We start from the raw sequence: 25,280 nt of genomic DNA, 5'->3' as shown, positions 1-25,280 counted from the left end.
TGGCCTTCCAGGAAAACTGTTTACTGGCTTTCCTTGCGTGGCAGATCCTGGACTGCAGCCCGGTGCCCCGAGGCGAGCACGAGGACCACGAGCTGCTGCTCATGTTGTTGTTGTGTCCTTGTTTTGGCTCGGACCTCGACGAGCCTCGGTGGTTTGGCGTGAAGGAAAACCGCAGGCGTGGTGGGAAACATGAGCTGCGCTGAGCGAGCGAGGCTTTACGTCAGAGTGTGACAGCGGACTGGCCGCTCAGCGCTGCACCGCCGAGGAACAAAGACCGTGTTCAGCTTTTGGTTTTGGAGCGTTTGGTGTTGTGCCGGTGAAAAAAAAGGCTGGAAAAAGTCCTCAAAACCTTCATTTTAGCAAAGCACCGACACCATAATGGAACAATCCTCCCTTCAAAGTAAAAGTCCTGCATTCCTTCATGTTCCCTCAGTAAAGGAACAGCAGTAGTCTCAGTAAAAAGTAGATGAGTGTACTGTGAAAAGTAAAAATAGAGTTAAATTCTTGATGCATTCACCTTTAAGAGGTATTTTAATGTTGAAGCTCTAACTGCTCCATACAACATGCAGCACACCTGATGTTCTGCATGGAGGAGCTTCTTCTGCAGAGGAACTAGAACCTGCAGCCGTCGGATAAATTCAGAGCAGGAAAATCAGCAAGTCTCACTGAATGGAAACAGTCGAGTCAAGCGGCAGGAACTCAGAGGAAACTGTTTCTCAGCACCGTCAGCCATGTTTGTGTGTGTGACGGGGAACAAGCTTTCAAACTGGTGTTATATGTACTTAAATGAATATTGCATGGTGATTGGATGGAAATGATCTCTGATGTGGAGGCTTTTTGGAGTAAAAAAACCAAAACCAAAAAACATCAAAAATACACATTTTTGTCTGTGTGTGTGTGTGTGCTTTTTGCCTTTATTTGCCTTTAGACAGAGAGAGAGAGGACAGATTAGGTGAGGCATTGATGTTCTTTCAGGCCTCCAAACCACCAGAGGGCCTTAACTGTGACACTGAACCTTTTCCTAACCGTAACCTAACCTTAACCATGACAATGAACCTTTTCCTAACCTTAACTATGACAATGAAGAACGTTTTCTTCACCTTAACCATGACAATGAACCTTTTCTTCACTTTAACCATGACGATGAACCTTTTCTTCACCTTAACCATGACGATGAACCTTTTCTTCACCTTAACCATGACGATGAACCTTTTCTTCACTTTAACCATGACGATGAACCTTTTCTTCACTTTAACCATGACGATGAACCTTTTCTTCACTTTAACCATGACGATGAACCTTTTCCTAACCGTAACCTAACCTTAACCATGACGATGAACCTTTTCCTAACCTTAACTATGACAATGAAGAACGTTTTCTTCACCTTAACCATGACGATGAACCTTTTCTTCACTTTAACCATGACGATGAACCTTTTCTTCACCTTAACCATGATGATGAACCTTTTCTTCACTTTAACCATGACAATAAACCTTTTCTTCACCTTAACCATGACGATGAACCTTTTCCTAACCTTAACTATGACAATGAAGAACGTTTTCTTCACCTTAACCATAATGATGAACCTTTTCTTTACCTTAACCATGACGATGAACCTTTTCTTCACCTTAACCATGATGATAAACCTCTTCCTAACCTTAACCATGCCAACGAACCTTGTCCTAACCGTAACCTAACCTTAAGCATGACGATGAACCTTTTCCTCACCTTAACCATGATGATAAACCTCTTCCTAACCTTAACCATGGTAACAAACCTTTTCCTAACCTTAACCATGACGACAAACCTTTTAATCTTAACATGACGATGAAGAACCTTTTCTTCACCTTAACCATGATGACAAACCTTTTCCTAACCTTAACCTAACCTTAACCACGACGATGAACCTTTTATTCACCTTAACCATGATGACAAACCTTTCCTAAACTTTCCCTAAACTTTAGCAAGGCAAACAAGCTTAGCTTAGCAGCATGAATGTTACCCATCAGGTGATGTCGAGGCTCCACCACTTTGACTTGTTCCTGCTTTAGAAACGTATCGGCTGGTTTGTAGAAACATAAAACAGCAACATTTTATTCTGGCAACTGGGTTGTTTCATTTTAGCTAATTCTGACTTGATTTTTGTTACTTTTGTTGACTAGCCATTATGATTTTAATGTTTCAAAGAATTTTATTTATTCAAAATCTGGAGATCTGTGATTTATTTCTAAAGTCACAAGCAGTTAGTGATTTGTTAGCATTGTTTTAAAAACTGCAGTCATCTTATCTTCAAGCTTTTAGGAACAAAAACAAAATGACATGGTGAGTTCCTCAGGGCCCTGAAACAGGCAGATACGGCCCTGGTCTCCGTCAGCCCCGCCCACTGAGCCTCTGGGACGTCCCGAAAGAGGAAGTGTGTGTGGTGTCAGTCTGTTGTCGTCTTCCTCCCTGCACACAGGACCGTCTTTATGATGAGTTCGTGTTCAGACGAAACAGGAGGAAAAACCACAGAGGATTTTTTTAAAATTTAAAACACATGAACACGTCGTCCCAGTGGCTCACAAACCTCAGCGTCCCGGTCTCTTGTCCCATATCATCACCTCCTTCCTCCTGAACACTTCCTGTGTCTCTTCACCGTGAAACTGCCCAGCACAAAGAGAAAATAGATCTGCAATTTTTAATAATTATATATATTTATAGTGTTGTATTTTTTTTTTATTTATTTATTTTTTTATATTTTGCAAATTTTAGGGAAAATTGTTTAACCTGTTTTAATGCAATGTTTGTGTACATTTTTTTAAAAAAGTTTTTTAGTTATTTTTATTTTTAGTTATTTATTTGTTTTTTCTAAACTTCTGTTAATTTGCTAATTTGTTAATTGCCTTTTTCACCATATTTTGCAAAAGTATATATTTTTTTCATTTTCTGGATTTTTTAAAAGCTTTTTTCATGCAAATTGTAAGCATTTTTAATGCTTTATAATTATTTATTTATCTAATTATTTATTTCTTTATTGATTTTACTAAAGTTTTGGAAATTTTTGCTGATGTATTAATCATCTTTTTTCTGCTATGTTTTTGAGAGTAATCGAGTGAATTTGCTTAAGGGGTTAAATTGAAAACTGAGAAAGAAGAAATGTTTAAATGATCCCTTATCATTTTTCTGCGTTGTCACACTTTCTGGTGAATTAAATGGCAGTGACAGTGAACTGAGGACCCTGGAAGCTCCTCGTGGACCCCTGGGTGTCCCCGGGCCACACTTTGAAAACCGGTGCTCTAATGAAAGCCATCAGGAGGGAAATGAGACCAGAGGGACGGCTGGTTTGGTGGAAACGAGGGAGATTTGACGTTAAACTTGTGTGGAGTCTCTCTCTCTCTCCCTCGGGGCTCGGGGCGATCAGCAGAGCCTGGATCTCCTCGCTGTTTGAGTCTCATTGAGATCGGCCGCCGTCCGGCCTCCTTTGTGCTCCTGCAACAAAAGGGAGTCGACAGATGGCGGGACGTCCTCTGCTGGCTCGGCCTGCGCTCCCTGTCTGCCTGCCTCCTTCACAAAGAGAAGAAAAGAGCAAAGAAAAGAGAAAGTTTCTGGAGGAGTGTTATGAATTCATCTGCATCTGTTTTTGACACTTTCTTCACGGCCGCTGCAGATGGAGCGTGCGATGAGGGACCGGCAGATGTACGCTCACATGCTTTTGTTCTTGTTCTTGTTTTTTTTTTTTTTTTTTTTTTACACACTTTTAGTTTATTAGGCTTTAAGAAATAATAAGAATGATTTGATTGGTGTTTCTCTCCACTCTCTCCCTATGTGATGTACAGCTCTGTGTAGATCTGATTCAGAGGTGTTGGATTTCCTGCTTTAGCAATCCCCTCAAACACACACTCAAACTTCTTCTTCAGGTTAGATCTGAGTTCATGTTGGCACCCTGCCAGAGTTCCTGAATGAAAAAACAAATAAAATCAAAAGTCGATGTTGAATAAAATGAGATGTGAAAATGTCCTGGTGTCTATTGGCCCAGTACAAAAAGACAAAAATATCACAGTCATGATATTTATTAGGTATGCGATAAGGTGTAACCACCGCCTCCAAGACCTGCAACAACAATAACAACAACACACACACACACACACACACACACACAGGACCACAGGGGGAAACACTGGAGCCATCACAGCCTGTAATGCCTTAGCTTCAGGGGTTTCCCATGCCCCCGGCTAAGATCACTAAGATTTACCCCGATGATCTAACGACACTGCTTAACAACACTTCCCAGCCTGTTTTTGTTAAGTAGGTTAAGATTGCCGAACCAACAAGTCACCGCAAATGGTAGGTAGGTAGATACTTTATTCATCCCGCAGGAAAACAAATGTGAGAATAGACTCAACAAATGACGAATAGAACATTTTCATGTGTGAGCTCTCAGTATGAAAAGTCCTCAACTTCCTTAAATAAAACAATCTCTGGTTGACCTTTTTACAAATTCTGTCTGTATTGGCCTCAAACGTCAACTTGTTATCCAGAATAGCTCCCAGATACTTATACTGGCTGACTGTCTCTACTGGTGAACCCGTTATAATAGTATGTGGCATGGTAGGTGGATTCCTACGAAAATCAAACTGCATGTCTTTGGTCTTAGCGACATAAAGCTGCCGGAATGACTCCTTGCACCATCTGATAAAATTGTCCAAGACAGGACCATGACCCATCTCATGGTCCTGTAGGAGACTGAGGATCACTGAATCGTCAACATGTTTTATTATATATATATATATATATATATATATATATATATATATATATATATGTATACAGTACAGGCCAAAAGTTTGGACACACCTTCTCATTCAATGCGTTTTCTTTATTTTCATGACTATTTACATTGTAGATTCTAACTGAAGGCATCAAAACTATGAATGAACACATGTTGAGTTATGTACTTAACAAAAAAAGGTGAAATAACTGAAAACATGTTTTATATTCTAGTTTCTTCAAAATAGCCACCCTTCGCTCTGATTACTGCTTTGCACACTCTTGGCATTCTCTCCATGAGCTTCAAGAGGTAGTCACCTGAAATGGTTTTCCAACAGTCTTGAAGGAGTTCCCAGAGGTGTTTAGCACTTGTTGGCCCCTTTGCCTTCACTCTGCGGTCCAGCTCACCCCAAACCATCTGGATTGGGTTCAGGTCCGGTGACTGTGGAGGCCAGGTCATCTGCCGCAGCACTCCATCACTCTCCTTCTTGGTCAAATAGCCCTTACACAGCCTGGAGGTGTGTTTGGGCTCATTGTCCTGTTGAAAAATAAATGATGGTCCAACTAAACGCAAACCGGATGGGATGGCATGTCGCTGCAGGATGCTGTGGTAGCCATGCTGGTTCAGTGTGCCTTCAATTTTGAATAAATCCCCAACAGTGTCACCAGCAAAACACCCCCACACCATCACACCTCCTCCTCCATGCTTCACAGTGGGAACCAGGCATGTGGAATCCATCCGTTCACCTTTTCTGCGTCTCACAAAGACACGGCGGTTGGAACCAAAGATCTCAAATTTGGACTCATCAGACCAAAGCACAGATTTCCACTGGTCTAATGTCCATTCCTTGTGTTTCTTGGCCCAAACAAATCTCTTCTGCTTGTTGCCTCTCCTTAGCTGTGGTTTCCTAGCAGCTATTTGACCATGAAGGCCTGATTGGCGCAGTCTCCTCTTAACAGTTGTTCTAGAGATGGGTCTGCTGCTAGAACTGTGTGTGGCATTTATCTGGTCTCTGATCTGAGCTGCTGTTAACTTGCGATTTCTGAGGCTGGTGACTCGGATGAACTTGTCCTCAGAAGCAGAGGTGACTCTTGGTCTTCCTTTCCTGGGTCGGTCCTCATGTGTGCCAGTTTCGTTGTAGTGCTTGATGGTTTTTGCGACTCCACTTGGGGACACATTTCAAGTTTTTGCAATTTTCCGGACTGACTGACCTTCATTTCTTAAAGTAATGATGGCCACTCGTTTTTCTTTAGTTAGCTGATTGCAGGGTTTCTGCAGGTTTCATCTGATAAAATTTAAGACTTTTTAAGACCTTTTTAAGACCATTATGAATGAAATTTAATACCTATGTCACAACATAAAAAACATAAATAATGCAGAGTCACAAAATTACTTTATTAACATCTCAGGAGGTGAAAATGGACTGCATGAACAACAGTAACTTAACGACTGATTGACTGTACAATTGGCTCTGTGTGTGTGTGTGTGCGCGCGCGCACTACATATATCTCAGCTCCTCTCCTTTGCAGGGCTTAAAGTGAAAAATGTTCCTGAGCCTGAAACCTGAAATATTATTATTATTATTGTTATTTGTTTTAAAAATGTAAATTACTTATCAAACAGACCTAACAATTCAATTACCAGTGAATGAGCAGGAGTATGCATGTGATAACATAGATTGAATATGAAAAATAAGCCGAAGTGATACCTCTTCTCTGAATAGACAAGCTAAACTGTCAGTGTGTTGCTGTTAGCCAGTAAAAACAGAGTAGAGTGGCAACTCTTCACTTTGTTTCACAATCTATGTCAGTGCGCTGCTGTAGCCTGGAAAGTTTCTCTGCCTTTTGAACTCGTACGGTACCGGTGCAGCTGTTGTAATGTTTTTCTTGGTGGTGCAGGTGCAGTGAAACGACTGGAGGGGTTGTGCCACCCAGATTTTCTTCCCTCCATGTAATTTTCTCCAGCCATACGTTCATATCCCATACAAAAACAGCATTTCATTCAAATTATGTCAAAATCTGCGATAAAAATAGATTCCGTTTTATTTGGCAAATTCCACGATTCCGTGTTTGCGGAAATTATAGGGCCCTAGTTAAGTTAACGCTTAACTAGCGCGCCGAAAAGTTGACGCTTTTGCATCCCTGTAAGTTGCTCAATATTCTTCAGATTTGTACTCATTGACCCATCTATATTATATCAGTCTATATTAATAGAATAGGCTCTGGTCGTGAGTAACAGTGGCAGTAGTGCTTTAAACGCCCGTGTGGGCGTCCATTTGACTTGGACTGGGACCGGAGGAGTGCAAACACATTCCTCTTCGCCGCTGGTGGTCGACTCAGGCTGTCGCGCCGTGCGTTTAAAAAACGCCGATATTTTTGCCTATTTTTCAGGCGGCTGGAGCCGGTGCGACATGAATTATATCACTTACGTGGGTACAGGTGTGATTCTCCTCTGATCTCCTCTCTCTGTCTTCATATAGATGAGTGCGGGTACAGAAACGCGACGTTAAATTATTTCTGTTGTGATTTTCGTTATTTTTTACTTTGAAAATTAATTTAGCGTGTCAGGGGTCGGGCGCTGCGCCCCGCCAATAGATTGATAGCGGAAACACTGAATGTATTTTGCTTCCATCTCTCTGCCCTATTCCACTCTACTTCAACGATGTTTAGCTCTACCGGACGGTAGACTGCTGCATCCACCTGTTGCCCAACTCGCACACGGCATGCTGTTCTTAGACCCTCCCCACTCAGCTGTTATTGGCCAACTGAGTTTGATAACACTATACTATTGGTGGATCTACCCATGTGCTTTGCTGAAAATCGGAAGACTATTCGTTAAACGCTAACTTATGCCAAATTGTTGCCACAAAAAAAAAAAAAAGTCCTTCAAGCAGGAAATGAATTGTTTCGGGAGCTATTTGCGGTAGCTTTACAAATTTATGAAAATTAAGACCTGTTTAAAATTATTTAAGACGTAAATTCAGTGATTTAAGTCTTTTTAAGGCCTTAAAATTTGATTTTCTAATTTAAGACTTTTTTTAGACTTTTTAAGACCCCGCGGAAACCCTGTGATTGGTTCTTGCCATAATATGAATTTTAACAGTTGTCCAATAGGGCTGTCGGCTGTGTAGTAACCTGACTTCTGCACAACACAACTGATGGTCCCAACCCCATTGATTAAGCAAGAAATTCCACTAATTAACCCTGATAAGGCACACCTGTGAAGTGAAAACCATTTCAGGTGACTACCTCTTGAAGCTCATGGAGAGAATGCCAAGAATGTGCAAAGCAGTAATCAGAGCAAAGGGTGGCTATTTTGAAGAAACTAGAATATAAAACATGTTTTCAGTTATTTCACCTTTTTTTGTTAAGTACATAACTCAACATGTGTTCATTCATAGTTTTGATTCCTTCAGTGAGAATCTACAATGTAAATAGTCATGAAAATAAAGAAAACGCATTGAATGAGAAGGTGTGTCCAAACTTTTGGCCTGTACTGTATATATATATATATATATATATATATATATATTCATGACTGAAACATATTTTCATTGTTATGTTTTTACTTTTATTTTTGCGAGGTCAGGCGGCACAGTGGCTGAGGTAAGGCCCTGCTCAAGTGGAGTGCAGAAATCAATAAATAAATCAAGAAATCAAAAAAAAAAAAATTCATTAACTCATTATTGATTTTCAAGTTTGTTTGTTTAACTTTGTGTGTGTGTGTGTGTGTGTGTGTGTGTGTGTGTGTGTGTGTGTGTGTGTGTGTGTGTTTCTCTACACAGGAGGTGACTTTCCCTCCTCAAATCTCACACAGAGACCCTGAGGAGACGTATGACCAGATCCTGAACCCCGGGTACAGAGGCTCAGTGAAGGTGTTGTTGAAGGTGTGGAGGTGGATCAGTGTGTCAGAGGAGACGCTGTAGAAGGACAGAGAGCCAGCAGGCCAGTCCAGATACACTGCCACTCTGTTAGAGGAGGGGGAGGCAGGGATGTTTGTTCTCATGTTATTGTGCCACACAGAGAAACCATCATCATAGCAGAGCAGACTCCAGGACTTGTCGTTGTATCCAAGAACACAGTCAGCACTGTCTCCTCTCCTGCTGATTCCTCTGTAAGCCACTGCTACAGAAATTGTTCCTCTCCTCTCCACCTCCCAGTAGCAGCGACCAGTCAGACCATCTCTACACAGGATCTGTTTCCAGTCCTCAAACCTCTCTGGGTGATCAGGATATGGCTGCTCCTCTCTCACCCGTGTCACCTTCCTGTTGTCCTCAGACAGGACGAGTTCTCTGTTTGCTGTGTTTGTGTCCAGTTTGAGTTCACAGGAATCTGATGGAGAGAACGAGACAGAATACAGCAGCATGTTTATATCTGAGTGACCTGCTGTGTTCATTATCTGCTGATTTATTAAAGGGGGCCTATTATGCTCATTTCCAGGTCTACATTTTTATTCTGAGATTCCACCGGAGTAGCTTTTCATGATTCATAGTTAAAAAAAATCTTTGATTATCTCATGCTGGCCCTTTATCCAGCCCGAACCAAGCCATCATTATGCCACCGCTCCATAAAATCCCAGTTTCCTCTGATTGATCAATATTTTTTCAAAGGGTGCACAACAGACTTTTTTCACATTTTGTGTGATAATTTTGGTTTATTGATTAAGGTTAGGGTTAGGTGAAGGTTTGGTTTAGACATAAGTTTTGTGGCCCTCTGGTGAATTTCAGAACTTCAACAGAAATGACTGACTTTGATTGTCATTTTACTTTAAAGGTTGTTGCTTTCATTTTGGCCACTAGGGGGCAGCATGCACCTTGATAACGCTCCCTGTAGGTCAGTTTCAGTTTCAACCAGCAGGTGTTTTTAGGTTTTATGGAGAGATAAAGATGCCTTGAGCAAAAGAAAAAAGCCATAGGGACAAATATGAAAAAGACACTGGTGCTGCCAGACTTCCTACTGCTAAAGATCTTAAAAGGGAAGAAAATGTGCAGTAGAGTCTTCTCAAAAAAGATACAACACAAAAATGATGTCTTGATGCATTGTATAAAGTCAAAGCCAAAGAGCTGCTGTCTGATGGAGGGACAGTGAAGGGGTCTCAGTGGGGCTTCATGATGACTTTAAGTATTTTGTGGCCCTTGCCCCCATAAGAGGTGCCCATCCCTGCTGTAGAGAATGAGTGTAAGTCAATTAAAAATCCCATCACCCTCCTAGGAAAAAAAATGTGTGCTGGTGTGGAGGCTCCAAAAGCAAACTGTGGACCTAAAAGTCTGCGTTCATATGGAATCTGAAAGTTTTATTTGTGCGATAGAGCGTAACAGCCGTGAGACAAGAAGAAAAAGTTTTATTTCTCTGATTTGCTGAGCCTGGGAATCTTCTGGGCGTCTGCCCTTGGGCAGTGGGTGTGTTGCTCCCAGCCAATCACAGCGCAGCACGGTGCCACCTCGATAGCACCACAACCAATAGGAAGCTACGAAAACTGTGGACATGGAAAAAAGTCAAGGAGAAAAGGTGGGCAGGCAAAGCTTGTTCAACGAGAGTGAATCTGAGGTTGGCTTTCAGCTGCTGGTGAACACCGAGGGAGAGGAGGAGGATGAAGAGCGACGCACTGCTGGCCTGTTTTCTGTTGGACAGAGAGGTGCCGGTGAGACATTTTTTTCCTAAGACAGTGATGACATTCCTTCCGTCACCATCCTAGGAAACAAAAACTGTGTTCACTGCATTGACTGTATGGACATTAGTTTGGAGAAATGTGTAAAAATTAGTTTGCAAAATGCGTAAATATTAAAGGAATAAAGGTTGTCTTTGTGGTGGAGCATCAAATGTGATTTTGTTTGGTTCAACAGGTAAAAGCAGCTGGGAACAAGCAGCAGAAACTGCAGCTGCAGCATCTAAACAGCTGAATGTTTGCTGCTTTGTGTTCAGGAGTCAAACTAAATCCACACTTACACTTCCTCAGACCTGGTTTCAACCACTGCTCTCCACCATGGTCCACCCTGGAGGAAGAAACAGAGTCAGAGCAGCAGATTCTCTTTAGTTGGAACACATTCATCATGTCTTCCTTTTCACTAACAATACGTTTTTGTTTCTTTTGGTCAGACATAAGTTAAAAGGGGATGTTATTTACCTTTGACAGGTTCGGGGGTAACTTCCTCCTTCCTCAGAAAGCGCCCAACTGACAGCCAGAGCGGCATGTCAGCTGGCTGCTATATATGGCAGTCTGTGCGCGGCCGCTCTGTCAGAGCCAACTGACATGCTGCTCTGGCTGTCAGTTGGATGCTTTCTGAGGAAGGAGGAAGTTACCTCTGAAACTGTTAAAGGTAAATAACATCCCTTTTAACTTATTTCTGACCAAAAGAAACAAAATCATACCGGCAGATTCTCTTTGATGATGGAAACATGGGCAGTAAATAACCTTCCCTATGAAGGATTTACCAGACCACTCATATCCACCATTAAAAATGAAACAATATTCCTCAGCCCTCTATAAGACATTGTGTGTGTCTCTCCAAACCTGAGAGCCTCCAGTCTCCAGGTTGGATCCTCCAGTCCAGCAGAGAGCAGCTTCACTCCTGAGTCTCCTGGATGATTGTAGCTCAGGTCCAGCTCTCTCAGATGGGAGGGGTTGGAGCTCAGAGCTGAGGCCAGAGAAGCACAGCCTTCCTGTGTGAGCAGACAGCCTGACAGCCTGCACACCATCACAAACACAATCAGTCCACCACATCATCTGCTATGTGTTTTCACAAAAACCCTATAGAGGTAATAAATCTGTTCAGTTACATGAAGCTGCATTTAAAGCGAGATTCAAAAGTGCAATATATATTTGTTATTCAAAGGTGCAAATGAACACAACACAGCAGCAATGAAGAAAGTCAATGCAGAATCCTTGGGGAGGAATTTCCTGCTGGTGGCACTAGAGGAAAGGTCATAGGGTCACCCGAACTGGGACGTTTCATGTTCTAGGCAGCATGAATGTTGTCACCAAGTTTCATGGTGATCCACCACAAAGCTTTGGAGATTTGCTGCTCTGGACCTAACTGCTGAGCGACCGACACGGTGACGTACAGGCCTCTGTTTCACAGCAGGGCAAGAAGGGATGAAGACAAAAACACTGAACAGATGATCCTGATATGGATCTTACATGGTTACACTTTGCAGATTCAGGATCACTGAGCTGACAGAAACTGCTTTGAGTGAATGGACCTTAGTGTGAAATGTGACAAATCAGTCAGTCACTGTAAATGGACATTACCTGAGAGCCTCCAGTCTGCAGTGTGGACTCTCCAGTCCAGCAGAGAGATGCTTCACTCCTGAATCCTGCAGCTGGTTGTTACTCAAGTCCAGCTCTCTCAGACTAGAGGACTGGGAGCTGAGAACTGAGGCCAGAGCTGCACAGCTTCTCTCTGACAGATTACAGCCACTCAGCCTGAAGAGGAATCAAAGATGAAAACACTATTAAACTAGCATTCTCATGTGGAGATAACAATATGTTATGTGGTAAATATGTCCAGTTATCGATGAACCTACACAGATTTCTTGGAGGCTTTGACCAGTGGCAGCAGCCCCAGAAGAGCCTCCTCTGAAGCAGAGTATTTCTTCAGGTCAAACACCTCCAGATCTTCTTCCGATGACAGTAAGATGAAGACCAGAGCTGACCACTGAGCAGGGGACAGTTTGTCTGTGGAGAGACGTCCTGAACTCAGGTACTGTTGGACCTCCTCCACTAGAGAATGGTCATTCAGCTCATTCAGACAGTGGAACAAGTTGATGCTTCTCTCTGGAGAGGGATTGTCCCTGATCTTCTCCTTGATGAACTGGACTGTTTCCTGATTGGTCTGTGAGCTACTTCCTGTCTGAGTCAGCAGGCCTCGTAGGAGAGTCTGATTGGTCTGCAGTGAAAGACCCAGGAGGAAGCGCAGGAACAAGTCCAGGTGTCCATTTGGACTCTGTAAGGCCTTGTCCACAGCACTCTGGTAGAGGTATTTTAGTTGGGAGGTTGATTGTCCTTCTGACAGCAGATTGACTCCAGAGTTGATGAATGTCACAAAGACATGAACAGCAGCCAGAAACTCCTGAATGCTCAGATGGACGAAGCAGAAAACCTTGTCCTGGTACAGCCCACGCTCCTCTTTAAAGATCTGTGTGAACACTCCTGAGTACACTGAGGCTGCTCTGATATCAATTCCACACTCTGCCAGGTCTGCTTCATAGAAGATCAGGTTGCCTTTCTCCAGCTCCTCAAAAGCCAGTTTTCCCAGAGACAGGATCATCTCCCTGGTCTCTGGAGTCCAGTGTGGATCTGTCTCAGCTCTCCCATGATACTTGATGTTCTGCACTTTGGACTGAACCACCAGGAAGTGGATGTACATCTCAGTCAGGGTCTTGGGCAGGTCTCCTCCCTCACTGGTTTTCAACACGTCCTCCAGAACTGTAGCAGTGATCCAGCAGAAAACTGGGATGTGGCACATGATGTGGAGGCTTCGTGACGTCTTGATGTGGGAGATGATTCTGCTGGCCTGCTCCTCATCTCTGAATCTCTTCCTGAAGTATTCCTCCTTCTGTGGGTCAGTGAAGCCTCTCACCTCTGTTACCGTACCAACGCACTCAGGAGGGATCTGATTGGCCGCTGCGGGTCGTGTGGTTATCCAGAGGCGAGCAGAGGGAAGCAGGTTCCCCTTGATGAGGTTTGTCAGCAGAACGTCCACTGAGGTGGACTCTGTAACATCAGTCAGGATCTGGTTGTTATTGAAGTCCAGAGGAAGTCGACACTCATCCAGACCGTCAAAGATCAACACAACCTGGAACTGCTCAAACCTGCTGTTTCCTGCTTCTTTGGTCTCAGTGAAGAAGTGATGAAGAAGTTCCACCAAGCTCAACTTTTTCCCTTTCAGCAGATTCAGTTCTCTGAAAGTGAATGGAAACGTGAAGTGGACATGTTGGTTGGCTTTGTGTTCAGCCCAGTCCAGAGTGAACTTCTGTGTTAAGACTGTTTTCCCAATGCCAGCCACTCCCTTTGTCATCACTGTTCTGATTGGTCCATCTCTTCCAGGTAAAGGTTTAAAGATGTCCTCACATCTGATTGGTGTTTCTGGTCTGGCTGGTTTCCTGGATGCTGTTTCAATCTGTCTGACCTCATGTTCCTCATTGAGCTCTCCACTCTCTCCCTCTGTGATGTACAGCTCTGTGTAGATCTGATTCAGAAGTGTTGGGTTTCCTGCTTTAGCAATCCCCTCAAACACACACTCAAACTTTTTCTTCAGGTTGGATCTGAGTTCACGTTGGCACCCTGCGAGAGTTTCTGAATGAATGAACAAGAAAAAAACAACAACAAATGGAAGTTGTATTAAATTTGAGATGTGAATATATCCTGGTAAATTTGTCTATTGGCCCTTTTCAACTATATGATGTGCCCTATATCAGTTGTTCTGCAATTGTTTCCATGTCAATGACACAGTTCAACAAACAGTTACAGTCCCTGAAATTTTATTTGGGCCCTGCTCAGGGGGGTAACAGTAAAACCTGAGTTCCAGGATCTTGCAGGAGGGGTTAGCACAGCTGTTTTTGTTTCAAGTATTGCCTTGACAATACCTTTGTAAACATGAGCTGTCAGAGGACAACAGCACAAAACAGCTAGCACCAAACAACAGACTGCAGAAACAAACAAAGAGCCGCACATCCTGGTCAGCATTAGGGAATTTGAGAATAAACTTCACCACAACAACAAACAAGACAGCACTACATCAGCAATGCTGCTCTCCCAGGGAGTCCGGTGGGACATGAAGAGTAAACAGGAAGCTTCTTTTCTCCGGCTGTCAGGAGGAGGAAAATATGCCCCCTGCTGGCCAGGAGAGAAACATTGATGTGTAAAAAGCATCAGAGGTTGATTTGGGGCCAATCCCAATTCATCCCTTACCCCAACCATCTAGCCTTAATACTCTACATAATCACACCGAGGGGTAGGGTATCTCTACTCTTGTTGAGATGGGGGGTGGGGCAAAGTGCTCAGGCTGTATGGCCATCCAAACAGAGATTTTTCAAAGGTACACTCCAAACAGTTTGTTGTTTATATTCACAAATGAACATGCAAAAATTATAAAGTTGGGATATTTGAATGAAGATGCAATGAAATATTCAATTGGTTCTTTGTGACAAACAATTCACAAAAATTGCTGCTTCACGATGTCAGTATAGCATAAATTAAACAGCGATTTGTGTACTGTATGATGGTCCAGAAGTTTGACTTATTTCCATGTCCTATAAGGTCTGAAAGTTAAATCCAGCAGTGAATTTAATTTGTGCATTCACATTGAGTTAAATTGAGGGCAACTGGACTTGTTTGTAGATTTTCAAAGACGTTTCACTTCTCATCCAAGAAGCTTCAGTTCTGACAGACTGGTGGGTGTAGAAGCTGTGTGGGGACGTCCTCCACGTTGTTGGCTCGTTAGTGCTCCTCCCTATTGGGACCACCGCCTTAACTGTTGTTAGGGTCACCTGGCTCCAGGAGTGAATGGTCATTGTTGGGTTCAATGGTGTGTGAGACCTCCTCCTCTATCTTGACGTAGATCACTTTCTTCACTCCTCTATCAAACCATCTGTCCTCCCTGTCCAAGATATGAATGTAATTGTCCTCAAAGGAATGTCTTGACACATACACTACTCACAAAAAGTTAGGGATATCTGGCTTTTGGGTGAAATTTATGGAAAATGTAAAATGTTCACACTACAGTGATATTATATCATGAAAGTATGGCATTTAAGTAGAAGCATACACTGGTGATTTCCTCATCTCAAACAAAAGCCAACAACAGTGGTGGGTATACCACAACAAAAAATGTCAGTGTCAATAACTTGTCATGTGCCCTTGAGCATCAATTACAGCTTGACCACGACGTCTCCTGCTGTTCACAAGTCGACTTATTGTCTGCTGAGGCATGGCATCCCACTCTTCTTGAAGGGCGGCCCTCAGGACATTGAGGTTCTGGGGTACAGAGCTCCGAGCCTCTACACGGCGACTCAGCTGATCCCATAGGTTTTCTATGGGATTCAGGTCTGAGAAAGTGCAGGCCACTCCATCTGAGGTACCCCAGTCTCCAGCAGCCGTTCATTAATGATACGACCTCGATGAGCTGGAGCATCAAACACCTGATGTGAATTTTGCTGTTAAGCTCCTTGTTAGAGAACAGCAACTTGTGCAAAAAGTACTGAAACACTGAACAGTTGGACATGTGCATTCAAAAGTTTACAGAAGGTCACATTAAGTTCACCTGTAAAGGTTATAATGCATTTTAGGTTCATCCTGAAATTTCACCCGAAAGCCGAATATCCCTAACTTTTTGTGAGTAGTGTAAGATGGTCGTCACAACAGGGAGAAGCTGTAATGAGCCGACGACCTGGAGGACGTTCCCACAAAGGTTAAACAACTGGGACTCCCACCTGTCCGGCAGATCTAATCTACAAACATGTCCAGTCCCTCAATTCAACTCAGTGTGGAGAATCTTGACCTGGATGACTGAGAAACTCCACAGACATCTTAATTTGCATTTCCCCTCCACTGTATTGATAAATGTAGAACATCTGTATGAATTATGGCTGCTGATGACACACAAAGTGGTGTCCCATTTCCTAGGTAAAGATTATGGGCCCAATCTTGTGCCACCCGCTATCAGTCGCCACTACCCGCTACCAGTGAATTGCGCATTTAGCGGCTTCCACTATCCCTAAACGGTATCTTGGGCCCACGCTACCCGCTATAAGTTATGCCAACTCCGTTATTTGCGCCTGGAGGTGTGTCCATGGGTGTGTTTCATGCGCTTTCCCTACAATTGCTATATTGCGCACATACTTTAGGGAAAGCGGATCCTCAGGACAACCCGCTATCCCATTTGGGCATTTACAAGAGCGCGCCCAGGCACCTTCACATGTGGCTCCACCTCCCGAATAAAAAGCCACCTTGCTTTAGCCTCAGCTGAACCCGGCACACTGATTGGTTTAACTGGCGTAACGCCCAAACCACTCCTATGCATAATGTAACGGGTAGCTCAAGTGTTTTACGGATAACAGCAGGTGTGCAAGATAGCAACTTTTGCGGGGGAACGCCTCTTACGCAATCCCCAAATAACGGGTTTAAGGACTCTGACGCAAGATAGGGCCCTATAGCTCCATTCTGAAGGACAAACATCCAGTGAAGGGCACACCAAAACTAGGGGTGGGACCAAGGGAAAAGAATTGGGGTTGGCCCATAATTTAACTGAATGTTGCCTCTTACTGCTCTGCAGACGCTCAGCCAGCTCCTCCTGCTTCATTCTCCTCAGGAAGTGCAGTGTGATCTGCAGAAAAGCCTCTCTGCTGCTCCACCTCTGCTCTTCCTCCTCACCGTCCAACACCTCCTCATCCTCCCTCTGCCTCTCTAAGCATTCTGGGTAATCTGGACTCAGAGACCTCTGGAGGTTTTTCAGCTCCTTCTTCACAAAGGTGACCATGTTCTCCTCCAGCAGCTGCAACAGAAAAATAAGTAAGTAAGTAAGTAAGTAAGTAAGTAAGTAAGTAAGTACACTTTATTAATCCCACAAGGGGAAATTCCAATTTAAGTTACATCCCGTCCAAGAGACACCAAAAGACATGACAAATACAGGGTTACAGGATCAGGGGAACTTCGAATAAAAGAATCAGACTTCCACATTAAAATCTGGACACAAAACACAAAATCAAATCCAGGTCAAAGAGGCTGAAAGTTGTAAAGGGAGCAGCACGGAGACGATTCTGAGCAGAATGGTTGTTTTTCAGTTGGTATGTTGTTGTATATTTACACACCATAAATATGGAGGCCAGGTCTGTTTGATGCTGCTGGGCAGACTGAGCACTGGGAACCTCTGAGCTCTGCTGGTGGACTCTGTGGAGGACACACACACACACACACACACACACACATTAAATGTTTTGAAAGTGGAAACTCAGTCCACAGAGTCTGAAGGTTGGAACCAATTCTGTATCTCATGACTGTGAATCTGAAAACAGAAAAAAAAAACATCTGTTTTATCATCAGTTTGAAATAATTACCCATGATCCACAGAGTGCCGTCCATCTTTGAAGTCATCAAATTGCTGTATAGACGCATCGTCCCTCATAGACCCACAGCTGGACTCAGGGGAGTCTGCTCTCTGCTGCTGGATCCTGATAGAAACATCAGGAACACAGTGAAGGGTTTAAAGTGTTGATTCCCTAAATCTTGATGCAGAGCTGCAGTGAACAGATTGAGAAGAGATGCTGCTGTGTTTTATTCTGACATGTAGAACAAACACACCCACAGCACGGTCAGGTGAAGACAGCGGCTGCAGCTCACACTGGAAACACAGCCATGACTGACCGAGGAGGAAGAAGCTTTAAAAGCCTCCTGCATCATTCAAGTCATGTTGAAGGAAAAAACAGACCGTGGGCAAAAGTTCCTTGTTTTAAGTGTTTTACAGATTAAATGCAATGCAAAGTTAGACCCCCCCCCCTTTTTTTTTTTTTACCAAAATTAAAAATAATCCAATCAGTGATGTGAAACTGTAATTCAGTCCAAACAGTGAGTTTCTGTCTCTCAGTCACACTAACACACTAAGATAATAAAGTCTTACTTAATCACAGAAGTTAGTTTATCTCTAAACAGTAGAGGTGGTTCCATAGAGGCGTTGCTCCTCATGGACACACAGCTGGGCTCAGGCTCAGGTTCAGGTCCAGGTTCAGGTTCAGGCCTTCAACACAACACACACAGATCTTTTCCTGTGAATAATGCTGCTGTGCTGATTTGCCTGCTGAGCTCTGAGATGGAGAACAGTCATGGACAGTCAGAGATCCTCGTCTTACCTCTGAGCTTTGGTCTGGCTGTCATGTTCTCCAGACAGAGTGGTTCTAGAGGCGGGGAACCTCCTCTCTCTCTTCCCAGCCGGTTCCATAGCAGAGCCAACACCTTGACACAAACACAGCGGCTGATTGATGACAACAAGCTTTCCATGACAGGATGTGTGCTGTCTTCCTGTCAGCACCATGTCACTTAATACAGAGTGGACGTAACACTCAAAATTCACTTTGTTTTTAATTCAAAAAATTCTTGTAACTGTTTTATTAATTCCTTGCCAATTTCCTAATCATCTCGTTCCATTTTTTTTTTCAGAATTACATGATTTTGCTCAGGTTTCAAAGAGTTAGTATTGAAAACAATAGCTGATAGAAGTGGGAAAAATAATGTAACAGGTGAAGCCACAATGTTTTACTCTCCTGTTTTGTCAGCAGAAGAAAAACAAACTTCAGTCAAGATGATCTGAGCTGTCAGACCGGTTGTTTCTGCATTTTTCACTGAAGTCCACATCAGAATCTACCTGACTCTGACTTCTGTCACAGATAAATCTGAGAGTAAAACATTTAACCACAAACTTGATTTCGTCCTCAATGTCAGATATCAATATTAAATTAAGACATGATCAGTATTTACATCTGTTAACACAGAAATCGGGTTTGGAAAGACTTCCCAGCTCCTTGTGGTCCCAGTCTGCTCTCAGTCCTCCAGCTCTGAAACACAATGTAGGAGCCTGTTCATCAAACATCTCTAATGATCCCTGGTCGGCTCTTTACCTGCTGAGTCACATCCACATCAAATCCAAGAGACTTTCAGCTTCACCTGGAGAGGAAACAGAGAGAGAGAAGACGCTGCTGACTCTCCTGCAGCAGCCCTGACTGTGTGTGTGTGTGTGTTTGTATGTCTGTGTGTGTGTGTGCTGTTGATCAGAGGCTGACATCACTTCCTCATAACTTGAATGTCAAAGTTGTGAAACATGACATTAATATGTGATTGATGCAGTATTAAGGCCACATGACAGGCTGGTGTGGCACAGCTCCACCTCGACTGACAGCTGGTTCAGCCAATGAGAGGCAAGTTCATTTACTGTTTTGGAAACAAATACAAATGAATTTTAATTACAAAGCAAATACATGGTTACATTGTGCTTTTGTTGTGAAAAATACAGAACTGTGTTTTATTACATTTTTACATCATGAACTAGTTACTTTGATACACACACACACACACACACACACACACACACACATGCACACACTCTTCCTCTCTCTCTCTGCAGGTTGGACAGGTCAGGCGAGCCGGCGGCTGGCAACAGGAATGCTGCGTCCTCATTGGTCCGTTCACTTCAGTCACTTCCCCTGCCTGACAGCCTGTAATCTGACACCGTCAGCATCTTCAAGGCTTCTTTAGTCAAGTTAGCAAAACTTGCCTGCAGATGAAAATTAGCCTGTTTGGCCTAAATCTGGCAGATTTACATGATGGACTCAAGTGCTCATGTTAGTTAATGTGCACTGGACCTTCTTAAATAAATAAACAAACATAAACAAATATAGGAAAAACTTAATTCTAACAAAACCTTACACTTTCACAGCAGGAGCTTTGCAGCAGGAGCTAGAAGAGCACATATTGTTTTTAGTGAACATTTCTGTTGTTTTCCTAAATCTGCCATTTCAATAAAACATCTCAGTGAGTCAGTCAATAAAACAGAACATGGAGCCTAAGACATAAAACATAAGATCATCAGCATATGTCACTTCTCATTATGGGATTTACATATTAATCTGTCTTCAGTGTTGCGAATTAATAATTAATTACAATAAATAATAAAAATAAAATAAAAATCACAGTGTGGGATCCTGTTTATCAGCACAGAATCTCACAGCACACTAACACAGAGGGTGTAGACGTGGATGGGATGGACCAATAGGCGAGGGTGGTGTCTGCCTGGATTTCCAAAGTAACCATCCCCAGACTGTCAGGCTGGGAAAACAAACATCCTCAATCCTCATCCTGAACACAGGTGTCCCTCAGGGGTGTGTCCTGGGCTCCATCTTGTCAAGACTGAAAAACAGTCTCTTCCTGCTGCTGTGCTGCTTCCGGTTGGGAGGACGCTGACGTTGTCTGTTCGCCGCTTCTCTACTTGGAATCTAAACTTGGAATCTAAACTAGGACTCTAACCCAGCAAACTCTGTGCCTTGTGGCTCTCTGTGCTGTTTTAATTCAGTTGGCTGCCCTGCCCGGCTTTACTGCTTAGCACTCCGATTGCTGCGAAACTGTGTGGCTACGTGGCTACATCTGATAACCACCTGAATGGCACCTACCTGCTACCGGCCTTGAACTACCGCTGAATCCGTCCACCGATCCTCCGTCTGCTGCCGGACTTCGTGCTCAGGGGATCCGTCCTCTGGTACTCCTCAAACTGGACATTTACCATTGCCACTGATGGGCATTTTGCGGTTAGCCCTTACGGCTGGGATCGCTGCCCCTTGGTGAAGCTGATCCTGCTGTTGCTGCTGGTGTTAACTAGCACCATCACTGGCTGGATCGCTTGCTGGATCCGTTCACTGATCCACCCCTGCTGGACTCTGTACCCTCCTCTGGTACCCCCTCAACTGACCATCACCATTGCTACCGTGGGTATTTCTGCCGGTAGCCCCACGGCTGGGATTGCTACTTCCCCGTGAAGTTCTGCCAGCATCGTCGCTACCAGTCTCCACGGCTGCTGCTACCTGTGTAGCCGACTGCCTTCACGGGTTTAGTCATCTGGGTGCTTTGTGATGCTCTGAACTTCTCTCCATGTTTGCACTGAGCCTTGGGGATCACTGCCTGCTGTCAACAGCTAACAACGTTGATCTGCCGGTGTTGCTTCCGTCCAGTGGTAGCGTGGCTAGGCTGAAGCTGCTGACGGTTAGCTTCGTCTGGCTGGTGGCTAGCGGTTATTGGCTAACTCTTCCCCCGGACTACATGGCGCTCAGGTACACCTCCTCGGAACTCCTTCGCTTAATTCCAGCATCATCCAGTCCTGGAATTAATTCAATTTCCATCATCAAGGAGCTTGGATTACTCCGTCGGCCACGTTACATCCACAGAGGTAGCGGTCGTAAGCTTGTTTACACTGCTGGAAATTCCATCCCCCTCTCTGAGGACCAATCGGCGTGCGGCTACTGTGGCACAACGTCATCACAACAATCCCCACGTGTGCACTGCCAACCTGCGCTCCCTCCTCTGTGTTGACAATGTTGCTCCTGACTCCATCCGCTCATTATCACCCAATAACAACCCCACCTCCTTCATGCTGTTGAACACTCGGTCTCTTAACAATAAAGCTCTACTCTACTCTACCAAGCCACACCCCCAGGATATGTCTACATGCAGAAGCCTCGGTGCACTGGTCGTGGTGGTGGGCTAGCGGTCATTCATTGTGCTGATATCCTGGTGAAAGAACTTCCTGCACCCAAAACCACCTCCTTTGAGTGTACCATTTTCACAGTGGCTGGGTCCGTTCCACTCCAGGTGGTACTCATCTACCGCCCCCCCAAACCCTCCACCAGCTTCATGTCCGAGCTCTCTGAGCTCCTCACATCCACCTGTTCCTTGTCCCCATCCACACTTCTGCTTGGGGGTTTCAACATCCACGTGGACTCCAGCACCTACAAGTTCGCTTCTGAATTTCTCTCACTACTGGACTGCTTCAATTTCACCCAACACGTCCAACGTCCCACCCATGCCAAAGGTCACACCCTCGATCTAGTCTGCTCCACTGGCTCACCCCCCTCCCATCTGCAGTGTATTGATCTTGCTGTCTCTGACCACCACGCCATTCTGTTCACCATGCCTTTCTCCCCGGCCAAACTCCGTCCCAAACGCACCATTACATTCAGGAACATCAAGTCTGTCCACACACCTTCTCTATCCAGCCTCATATCTACTCACTTGGTATCAGTTCCCCCTGATACTACGGTAGATGGTTTGGTAGCCCACTACAACACCGCCCTCTCCCTTAGTCTAGACTCTCTCGCCCCCCTCAAAACCAAGGTTGTCTCCTTTAACCGTCCCACCCCCTGGTATACCACCGAACTCCGGGCCATGAAGACCAGGAGTCGGCAGCTGGAGAGGCTCTACAAAAAATCTGGCCTCACGGTCCATCTGCTGGCCTTCAAGGACCATGTGACAGCCTACAAGGATGCTCTCTCCCTGATCAAAACACAATACTACTCCACCCTCATAAGCTCTCAGGAAGGTCACCCCAAAACACTGTTCACCACCATAAACCGCCTACTTCGCCCCCCCTGCCGACTCCCAATCCCTGGAGGCTGCCAGCCTCTGCTCCAGGTTCCTGGACTTCTTTAAGGCCAAAGTGGAGTCCATCCACCACCAGCTACTAGGCCGTGCCCTTCACCCACAACAGCCTTTCATCCTTCTCCCCTGTTGATGCTCCCATTATCACCGAACTGGTCACCAAGTCCAAAGCCTCCACCTGCTCCCTGGATCCCTTGCCCACTCCCCTGGTCAAAGCCTGCCTGCCCATAATATGCCCCCTCTTGGTAGACATCATCAATCTCTCCCTCACCTCCGGATCTGTACCCACCTGTCTCAAAACGGCCTCTGTTACTCCCATCCTCAAGAAGCCTGGTCTAGACCCTGACGACTTGAACAACTATCGGCCCATCTCCAACCTTCCTTTCATCAGCAAAATTCTGGAAAGAGCAGTCGCCGCCCAACTCCACCAGCACATGTCCAACCATGAGCTCTTTGAAACCCTCCAATCCGCCTACAGATCCCACCACAGCACTGAAACCGCCCTCATAAAAATTACCAATGACCTCCTCATTGCTGCTGACTCTGGCCATGTCAGCCTACTCATCCTTCTTGACCTCTCTGCCACCTTTGACACTCTCTCACTCCATCCTCCTCAACCGCCTCTCCGACCTCATTGGCCTCACTGGTACTGCCTTCTCCTGGTTTCATTCATACCTCACCGATAGGACACAGTTTGTCACCATCAACCGTTCCGGCTCCCCCCCGCCCCAGTCAATCAAGGTGTGCCTCAAGGTTCTGTCCTTGGACCCCTTCTTTTTTCAATCTATATGCTTCCCCTAGGTCAGATCATTTGTCATCACAGTCTAAATTTTCATTGCTACGCTGACGATACTCAACTTTACCTTAGCACCACCCCTTCCACTCAGCTTCCCCCCATGTCTCTTGTCAGCTCCCTTCACGATATTAAATCATGGATGTCATCAAATCTCCTCAAACTTAACGGCAAGAAAACTGAGCTCTTGGTTGTGGCACCCAAGGCACTGCTCCGGAAGGTTGGGGATTTCCTTCTCCAGGTCAACAGCTGTTCCATCTCCCCATCCCCTGAAGTCCGCAACCTCGGCATCATTCTGGACTCCACCCTTTCATTCCACTCACATGTCAAATCCGTCACCAAATTTGCCTTTTTCCATCTCAAAAACATTTCCAGACTCCGGCCATCACTCACGGACATCATTGCTGAGACCCTCATCCATGCCTTCATTACCACCCGCCTGGCAGCACATCACCCCCACTCTCATCCACCTTCACTGGCTCCCGGTGAAATTCCGCATCACCTATAACATCCTCCTCCTCACCTACAAGTCCCTTCACTCCCTGGCCCCCCGGTACCTATCTGACCTCCTTCACCATCACACTTCATCCAGGAGTCTTCGGTCCACAGGCATGGGCCTGCTCTTGGTCCCTTGCACCAGCTGACGCATCTTTGGGGACAGAGCTTTCAGCATTGCTGCCCCCACCCTCTGGAACTCTCTCCCCTCTGAGATACGTCTCGCCCCTACCCTGGACTCATTCAAATCTGCTCTCAAAAAGCATCTATTCAGTCTGGCCTTTGGTCCTTGTTAGCTGGGCTAGTTTTCTCTTTAGCTTACCTGTGATGTTTGTTCCTTCTGTCTGTTTGTTTCTGTTTGATTGCTTGTGTTTTGTAAAGCGTCCTTGGGTGTTTTGAAAGGCGCTATATAAATCAAAGTTATTATTATTATTATTATTCCCTCAGGCTGTTAAACTAATGAACATGGCCTGAGCCCTTCACATCACACACAGAGCACATCCAGCAGCATTTACACAACTAAATCCACCCATTAGTGTCATTTTATATTGCTTTATCCTTTTACCATTTTGTACAGGACTGTATACCAGGTGATATTATGGCTCAGTATCAGCTGGGGCGATTATAATCTCAAATCTAAAGGTCAAAGGTCACTTAGCTGTGTCATATGCAATGTGTGTCTCTGTGTTGGCTTTTTGAAAGTAAAATAATGATTTGGGTCGGCAGCAGAATTCAGTGGATCCAGTCAACATCTGAGAGAGAAATGTGCAAATAAAAACCTCCAGGTTTTAAATGACAGGCTGTAACAGGGATGATGTCATAACCCCATGGATTTTACACACACAGAGAATGTAGATAGCATGGAAAAATAGATTTGTGCAAAAGAACAAAGAGAGGGCATGAAATCATAAAGAAAATCCCCCACACCGTCTCAAAACTTGCAGTGAGAACTTTATTAAACAAGACGATATTACAGTCTGCTCAGGATCCTCCTCAGGTCTAAACAGCAGGTGACTGACATTAAAATTAAAATTACAGTCACATTTGGTGACACTTTTATCCAAAGCAATGTACATCTGGTTCTGGTCCAAAGGACAGACGGGCTACAAGGCGGTG

At 44.5% G+C, this 25,280-nt stretch overlaps 1 protein-coding gene across 1 annotated transcript in view; it reads right to left on the bottom strand.

Annotated features, from left to right (window-relative positions):
- Positions 1-8,478: 8,478 nt before the first annotated feature.
- The window catches only part of LOC115356575 (NACHT, LRR and PYD domains-containing protein 12-like), an 82,985-nt gene continuing 66,183 nt past the window's right edge, over positions 8,479-25,280 (bottom strand). Inside the window, exon 8 of the mRNA XM_030047789.1 lies at positions 8,479-9,078. Within this exon, the coding sequence (XP_029903649.1) occupies positions 8,549-9,078 (530 nt within the window). The 3' untranslated portion in view covers positions 8,479-8,548. The remainder of the gene's footprint in view (positions 9,079-25,280) is intronic.

This window comes from Myripristis murdjan, chromosome 24 (assembly GCF_902150065.1).
Source record: "Myripristis murdjan chromosome 24, fMyrMur1.1, whole genome shotgun sequence".
Classification (NCBI taxonomy): Eukaryota; Metazoa; Chordata; class Actinopteri; order Holocentriformes; family Holocentridae; genus Myripristis; species Myripristis murdjan.
This window is presented reverse-complemented; position numbering and strand designations above follow the sequence as displayed.